General features: G+C 45.1%; 2 protein-coding genes across 2 annotated transcripts; one reads left to right on the top strand and one right to left on the bottom strand.

Moving 5' to 3' along the window:
- The first annotated feature begins 4,163 nt into the window (after positions 1-4,163).
- LOC6533351 (peptidoglycan-recognition protein SD) lies at positions 4,164-5,369 on the top strand. Its single transcript, XM_002094040.4, has one exon. It carries the CDS (start codon positions 4,212-4,214, stop codon positions 4,770-4,772), a length of 561 nt encoding a protein of 186 aa, XP_002094076.1. The 5' UTR covers positions 4,164-4,211; the 3' UTR covers positions 4,773-5,369.
- LOC6533352 lies at positions 4,799-7,828 on the bottom strand. The gene is made up of 3 exons (XM_002094041.3): positions 7,308-7,828; positions 6,502-7,140; positions 4,799-6,439 (listed from the first exon to the last, which is right to left on the bottom strand). Exons 2-3 carry the CDS (start codon positions 7,130-7,132, stop codon positions 5,349-5,351), a joined length of 1,722 nt encoding a protein of 573 aa, XP_002094077.1. The 5' UTR covers positions 7,133-7,140; positions 7,308-7,828; the 3' UTR covers positions 4,799-5,348.
- Positions 7,829-8,120: the final 292 nt, after the last annotated feature.

The following is an 8,120-nucleotide window of genomic DNA, read 5'->3' on the forward strand; positions in this document are numbered from 1 at the left end:
ATGCCAGGCGAACCACGATTGAGTGCACTCCCACAATATTTCCCTAGCATATATCAAAAGTTATGGTTAAAGAGTTGCCCCTATATATCGTCGTATCGTAGCTCCCAGCTAGCCTTCAGTAGGTTCCCCCAGCGCACTTCCTTCCGGCACTTTGACGGGCTGCTCGGGGGACTGGTTGATGTTTGTCCGCCTCTTCGGATCGGCTGCGTCTGAGGATCCTGGCGACTGGATGTGGGATGCTGCATACTGGATCCTGGCCAAACACACACGCATCCTTGAAGCCAAAAATTGAAGTGTTTGTGCGAGGCACAAGTGCCCAAAATGTGCATGAAAACAGCTTACAGCTGCATGAAAATTTTCTGACAAGATGTCAGCATGACGAAGGAAGATGGAGTCGGGTTTTTTTTTTTTTTTTTTTTTTTTTTGGTTTTGTTGGTCGCCAAAAGGGGCAAGGACCAAAGGACGATGAGTTAGCAGTTACGCACATCGTTTTTGGCTTTAATATAACATCATATTGTTGCGCATAACTTGCATTGCATATTGCAAATACTGCGGCGTGCCAAACTGCAACTTGGAGAGAGCAGATGTAAGCACAAAGTGCTGCAGTTCATAATAAAATAGATGGGGAAATGTGAAAAGTAGCACAAACTTTCAAATATCACAGTGCAAAGTATTAAAGCCTATTTATGGGCCCATTAAAGTCGACAATCAAGTGGTTTGCCACCAAATGGCAATGCATAAATTGCAGATGCAAAAGGCAATTTTCCAATCTTGGTAAAACCACAGATGTATAGAATGCATTTTAGATCGCACTAATTAAGCTATGTTTCAGTTTAATTTGGTGTTTTGATTCGGATGGAAAATATGCTTATATAACTAATGAGAATTATGCGTATTTATAAATAAGCACAGATTCGTTTAAACTAGATTACCTTAAAATGTGATGCTTATTTTAAGCTTCTTATTTGTATATTTATGCATTTTGTGCATTTAAACATAAAACTACTAAACTATTTGAATGATGTTGAATTGGGGAATGTAGCATAAACTTAGGTGGTTGTATTTTAGTGACTTTCTCATATTTGTCAGCCATTAGTACAACATATTCAGCTTGAATTTAAAGGTTTAAAGTTCAATCATTGTTTAACAGAAAGTTCGAGGGAACTTTAAGGTTAAGGTCCTGAATCCTGCTCGTGCATATTCATAGCCGGGAACTTTATTCATTAGCGAATAAGACGAAGGCAGCGCCTTCGAAAATATCAGGACACAAGTTGCGCGACTCGTAAACGAAATAAGTTTTCGTTTTCTGCTCGAGTTCTTGTTATGGAATTTAAGCAAGTTGTCATAAAAATGTCGCCTCCTACTACCGCCCCTCCCTCCTCCTCCTCGTGATCTGACACGCCCCCCGATTTCGAATTTCGGGTGGAAGAGGGGTGTGGGTGTGGGAAAAGCAGAGGGAGGTGTCAATCCGCAGTGCAAAGTTACTTGAAATCCAAATCCGCACTGTGGTTGCAGTGGCAGGCAACTTTTGCTCTTTCCTGTTTCGTGGAAAAGCCTGCGGGGCGAGAAGGGGGAAAGGGGGCGTGGCAGGCAGCAGATGTTGCAGAATTGGGTGCAAATTGTTGCTGCTGTTGGCCACAACTTTCCGGGCTTGCACGATTGACACCTTTTGGGAATTTGCTACACGACGGCTTTAACGGAGCCTGCAGTTTAATTTGTTTGCCGTCCAGAGAAATGGAAGGCCTACTCTTCATCATGCAACACAACATCATAATCACCATCGTCATCGCCATCGTGAGCAACATGGATTCTCCAAGTTTTCCCTGCAATTTAATAGATGGCTTTGTGTGCCAACGGCCCCACTGCCGTGGCATGGAAAATGGAAAATGGAAGAGGAAAACGCGGGAGAGCGAAGGATAACTAAACGTGCCCAATGCGAGATTCCAGTAGAATTCGCATAAAAACTTTCGCCCTAAACTTGTGCAAGTTCTTTTAATTTTAATTAAACGGATGAGCAGCAATTAGCGAAATAAATCTGACAATTTTGCAAATGAGCCAACTTGGCGCCCCCAAAAATTGCACCCAAATGCGGCACCGATTAAATTGAGACTATGGACTCGGCGAAAAAAATATGTTTTCCTCGGCAGGACAACTCGGAAAACTCGCCCGAAAACAATTCGAATAACCATGCAACAATGTTTTTTTTATTTTGGGGTGAGCGGTGGGCGGATTTTGTAGGGCTGCTCCGAGTGGCGAACTCACTTAAATTCAAGTTAACGGCGAGTTTTTCCCGCCAGCAGCTGGTTTTTCCAGCCGCGCATAGTTTTGGCCTCGGTTTTCGGTTTTAGCCCGGCTTTTTGGGTTTTCTGGATGTTGCGGCTTGGGCTCGAATCCTCGCCCAACTCGCCTCCTTTTTGCCATCGCATTTTATATTCATTTTGGCTTTTAATTGAGGGCGCTTACTTGCATTTTCGTTGTCACTTTGCGACTTCACTTCCTCAACACGCCCCTTTTTGGGGGCTTAATGGCCTGCACTCCGCATTGTTTTTTGCAGTTTTTGCATTTAATTGCAAAAGTTTTTTAATTAAATCACTGCCTAGAACATCTGTGTCAAGTTGAGGTTTCTGTGGGCTCGTATTAACTGGCAAAAAGTACGCATAAATCGAGGGCTCTCAATATATTTAAGGGTATTCGACTTTTTTCGGGGGAATACCCTATCATAAGCTGTTTGAATTATAATTGCCATTTTTAATTTTATACTACTACTATATACTGCTACTATACTGCACTACCAAAAATATGCATATATTTTCAAAACAATTTTATTTTTATTTTTCAAATTTAAAAGTTACTTACCTTACCTTCTGCATACATATATGTACATATATTTATTTTCTTACATTTATCCTTTTCACTATTCACTATTTATCCTTTTCACTATTCACTATTTATCCTTTTCACTATTCACTAATTTACTATTGCCGACATACATACATTTACATATGTATATCTTGATACTCACAACCCACACACATAATAAAAAAAAATACAAAAAATAACTGTTGTTTCCATTCGTTACTCCATAGTATTTCGCAGATATTTTAATATTACCGACCGAATCGAATTAACGTTCTACTTCGACGTTGTATAGAATGTAACAGTTTAGATAACTGATTACAGTTAGTTTTAAGTCAACGGCCAGCAACCAGCTGTAGTAAAAACTCACAAAAAAATTAAATTCAGGCGCACGGTAAACAAAGCGACCGCTTCGGCAAAACAAAAGGAACGACTGAAAAATATTCGATCGAAGAAGGCGTCCCCAGGTGAAAATAGCGGTACTTGCGCGAAAACACACACGCATTCGCTTTCGGCGAGTAATTCGATCGCATCAAACACTTACGTTTGCTTACGGAGAGCTTACAGTTGCATAGTTCTTGCTCGAAAATTGTGCGAAAGAGTATGCTGCACAAGTTGGAAATAACGGCACTTGCGCGAACGCGCTCTCTTTCACCTTGCTTTCTGTTATACACATTACATGCAATTCGGCGCGTAGTTCGATCGCATCAAACGCTTCGGTAAAATGCAGTCCGTTATTTGAATGCGTGAAAATAGTGCGGTTAAATTATTGCTGGCGTTATAAATACATAATTTACAAAGAGTTTGTGGTAATATAAAATATAATATGTAAAAATGATCCAACTGCTGATGCGCGAGTGTTAGTGTAACATAGAAAGCGGAATAGTGAAACAACCCAATAAGAAGTTGGTGTAGCGCCTTGTATGAATGCATGTGTATGTATTTATGTACATACATTTGTATATATTGATGCTGTTCCATTCATGCTAATTGCGACCAATTCCTAATGAAGTACAAAAGTGGTAAGTGAATTAAGTGCTATTATCCTACTCTTTTCATTACAAATTAATAAAATTCCCCTTTGCGGTGGCCCACAATGTGTGCTTTCCAAACCCCAACCATTTTGCAATATTCTCCGTGTGCTTCCTTCAATCGTAACCCCCAAGTAGCTAATAGAACTCCCCTCTGTCAGTTATCTATCACTGGCAAGAAAAATCCCCCCACATCATGAGCTACATACAATGCGGGGTCGTAAGACTATCTCCCTGGGAGCACTCCCCTTATCGGCAGCGGTCATATAGGTGCCGCAGCACATAAGATCCCCGGTTCAGTCAGTTGGCAGACACGAAGGTGGGATGACTTGGATCGGAGTGCTCATCGTTGGCCTCACAGCCATTGCTGTCCAGGGGGAAGTACCGATAGTGACGAGGGCCGAGTGGAATGCCAAGCCACCGAACGGAGCCATGGACAGCATGGCAACTCCCTTGCCCCGCGCTGTGATTGCCCATACAGCTGGTGGGGATTGTGCGGATGACGTCACATGCGCCCAGCATTTGCGAAATCTGCAAAACTTCCAAATGACCAGGCAAAAGTTCTCGGACATAGCCTACCACTATCTGATCGGCGGCAATGGCAAGGTGTACGAAGGCAGAAGTCCAAGCCAGAAAGGTGCCTTTGCTGCTCCCCATAACGATGGTTCCCTGGGCATCGCCTTCATTGGTAACTTTAATAAGCAAGCTCCCAACCAAGCGGCCTTGAATGCCGCCAAGGAGCTGCTGCAGCTGGCTGTCCAGCAGGCTCAGCTCGTGGAGAGCTACAAGCTACTGGGCCATCGCCAGGTCAGTGCTACCCTGAGTCCTGGAGACGCACTGTACACTCTGATACAGCAGTGGCCCCACTGGTCCCAGGAGATGTGAAATTTAGAGAGAGAGAGGTCATTGCATAAGGTTTCGACACGTAAAGACCACTCCTTACACATTTATTTGTAAATATAATTATGTATAATTTGTTTTTTTTTTTTGCTTAAATACGAATACTAAAATTTTAATTTTGTTGATCTGTTTCCGATGTACTTCTTCGACTTTGCACATTTTTGTCAGCTGCCGCTTTGTTTGTTTTCTTAATTTTTTTTTGTTTGCCAGACCCGTTTAATAAGCAGGGTGCTCCCCAGGAGCAGCAGTGCACTGGGCCACAATAGAGATTTGAGACATCACATAGCATCGTTCACCGAACCGGAACTTCCGCAAGAAACTAAGCTAACTATACAGAACCCTAGGATGAAGCACGGAACGCAGATGAAACGAACGTGAACGTGAACGTAATCGTAATGGTATGCAGATAGATAATGGGCCAAACGAGAGAGAGAGAGGTAAACAAAAGTCGGCAACGTGAACGTGGCAAACAGAGATGCTGTTACAGATTACAGATTATAGATTTAGAAAATATAAAACAAGGAACTATACAAAATTCGTAAAGTACTTAGGTAAATTGCACTAATATAAACTCCCATTTGAGCTGCCGCTCGCACTGTCTGTACTGCCGCCCATGCCGCCGTTTCCGCTCATGTTGCCATTGCCAATTCCTATGCCAATACCGCTTCCATTACCGCTCTGCTGGCCAAAGTCCAGCTGGAGCAGCCAATCCCTTTTGGCCAGACCTTCGGGCGTCTCGCCACGCTGCGTACACAGCGGCTGGAAGCAGGTGGTCAGTCCAACGCTGGGCGTGAATTCCGCCCGTTCGCGTAACTCCTCCTCGGTGGCCAGCATGATGCAATCGTCGTCAATTTCATCGCTATCGACACTGTAGGCCAATTGCTGTTGCTCTGCCCTTTGCTGCACGATGCTGTCGCTGGTGCGCCGAAATGAGTCGTCCGTCTTGCGCAGGAAATTGTACAGGGCCACACAGCCGAGCACCACTTCGCGGATGTGCTTGTCACTGATGCGCAGCGGCTGCGCCAGAATGGGGAACATGTTGCACAGTATTCGCATCGTTTGATCCGCATGGGCATTGACCTGCTCCAGTGCCTCCAATACGGCTCGATCCTTGGGCAGATTGCGTGTGGTCACCAGATACGAGGTGGCTGGCAGTACCGAATCGCCAGCAAAGTAATAGCCCTGTCGGTCCATCTCCGCCGACTGTTGTTCCTCCAGAGCGTGCATCTTGTGCCTAATTAGCTCAACGGCAGTGGTCTGGTTATAGATGTCATTGGGTCGGCTGCTCGCCGCCCGTTCCACCTTTGCGTACTGGAAATTGTTGTCGGCATCCACGATGCCCGTGAAGATGACGGTCGCGCGCTTGCGATCGTCGCCAGCGGCGGATGCGCTGCTCGCCGCCCCGGAACTTGAACCTGTTCCGGAGCCTTGGAGTTGGATGCTACGCATGAACAGATTGCCCACACAGTGGGGCAGGTTGTGCTTGCGCTCCATCTCCTCGGCGGCGCTGCGCCACTGATCGTCAGTCTTTGGTAGTGTCACGTATTGGTCCTTGAGGTGCTCATAGAAGCCCAGACAGATATTGGCAATCATTTCGTTTATCACAAATTTCGAGGCACGGAAGCAGTAGTTTCGACAAGAATGTACTTCACCTGCGTGCGGAATAGAGGTACTTATATTAGTAGCCCTTAATGGGACATTCATATATACTTACCCGTTGCCAAATACTTGAGCGTTATGGCCAATCGCTCCTCGGCGCTGAAGGACTTCTTCTTGCGCTGCGGAGCATACTGGCTAATGATGGGCTCCAGCTTTTGCACTAGATACCGAAACTGGCTTTCTGTTATGGCTAGGAAGTAATTCAAGTGATAGCACTCATCCTTGCGCGACTGCAGTTCACTTAGTAAATTCTCCTTGCTAAGAAACTCGGCCTGGTTCTTGCGCAGCCACTCCTTGGTCCACTCGAGTCTTCTCCGCGTGTTGAGTATGCCGGCCAGGTCTAGGGCGCTTATCTTGGACGTTTGCGGTCTGGATAGCACCGATGTTCTAGCGGCGCCACCGACTCCACCCGATGGTCCGGCTCCTCCCGTTGCCTGGGTTTCCATTATTGCTCCTCCACCGCCCGGGGCGTTGCCTTCGTTGTTGTTATCCGGTGTGACCCCAATCGAGGGCTGCGCCACGCCCACTCCTCCTGCGGCGGTGGCTAACTGATGACCTGCGGTGGCCGAAACACCGCCAGATCCGGCTCCAGCTCCAGCACTTGCTGCCAATCCTCCAGAACCACTACGATTACCAACATCGCGTTCGCGCAGCACGCCAATAACCTTTAACTTGATTTTGTCCATGGGGCAGCCTGCAAGAAAAAAGATGGCCAGTGATATATTGTACTATAATCCCAGGTCGACCTAGAATCTATAGCTATGCCAGCTATATAGAGCTATATAGCCGCACCCCACTTTTCGGCCCCCGATTTTCGCCCACTCGTCGTGTGTTTTGTGCAACAAATCGATTTTTACTCACCCTCCCAACCTCCCGTGTTCCTTGCGATGTGTGTATAACCAGTTTCGGATCTTCGGGTGAAAATACGTTTTTGCTACGGCCTGGGTTGTATGTTGTATAATTAGAAATATCCGTCGGATCTGCTGGCTCTATCTATTGCCTTTCTTTTACTTGGCTTGGCATTAGCAATTGCTTCTGGATTTTCAACTACGGATTATATGTACGTCGAATGGTACCCAAGAAAAATCCGATGCCAATACGAAAATGCAGCCATCAGCAAGCAGCAGCAGCAGAGGCAGCAGCAGCAACAACAACAACAAAAACAGCCGAACGTCGACAAGTTTTTGGGGCCAGGAATTGCATAGAGCCCAGCCAAGGAGTTTTCCGGCCAGTTGACGCTTTTCACGGTTCGGTTATCCGTTTTTCCTCGGCCCAGCTCACCTGCGTTGCGGCTATCACTTGACCGAAAACCACATTTTCCCCAATTCGTTTCTTTTTTCACGGTGATGTTGCCCGATTCAGTGTGACCGCGCCGATGACGATAAAAAATGCCATACGGCTAGGTCGTAAAATGAATACCGTAATATACCACCAATGTCGTTTCCAATAAAATACCATTTTAATACCTTGTTCTTTACAACAACTAATTTTTTTAAACTATTTATTTAAATATTTAAGACATACCGGCCTTAATATGTAATTAGTTTCTTTAAAACGATTAAGCAGGGTATTCACTTACATTAAATACGTAATATAAAGCTATGACATATGCCGACCTCATCATAATTTAATTTTAAAAAAATATATGGTGTGACCATATTATATCCTTGTGTT

Source organism: Drosophila yakuba, chromosome 3L, assembly GCF_016746365.2.
Source record: "Drosophila yakuba strain Tai18E2 chromosome 3L, Prin_Dyak_Tai18E2_2.1, whole genome shotgun sequence".
NCBI lineage: Eukaryota > Metazoa > Arthropoda > Insecta > Diptera > Drosophilidae > Drosophila > Drosophila yakuba.

Coding starts and splice junctions, on each gene's coding strand:
- LOC6533351 (XM_002094040.4), top strand. CDS start 4,212: ATGACTTGGATCGGAGTGCTCATCGTTGGCCTCACAGCCATTGCTGTC.
- LOC6533352 (XM_002094041.3), bottom strand. CDS start 7,132: ATGGACAAAATCAAGTTAAAGGTTATTGGCGTGCTGCGCGAACGCGAT. Junction 6,440..6,501: donor GCTCAAGTATTTGGCAACGG/GTAAGTATATAT, acceptor TTCCGCACGCAG/GTGAAGTACATTCTTGTCGA.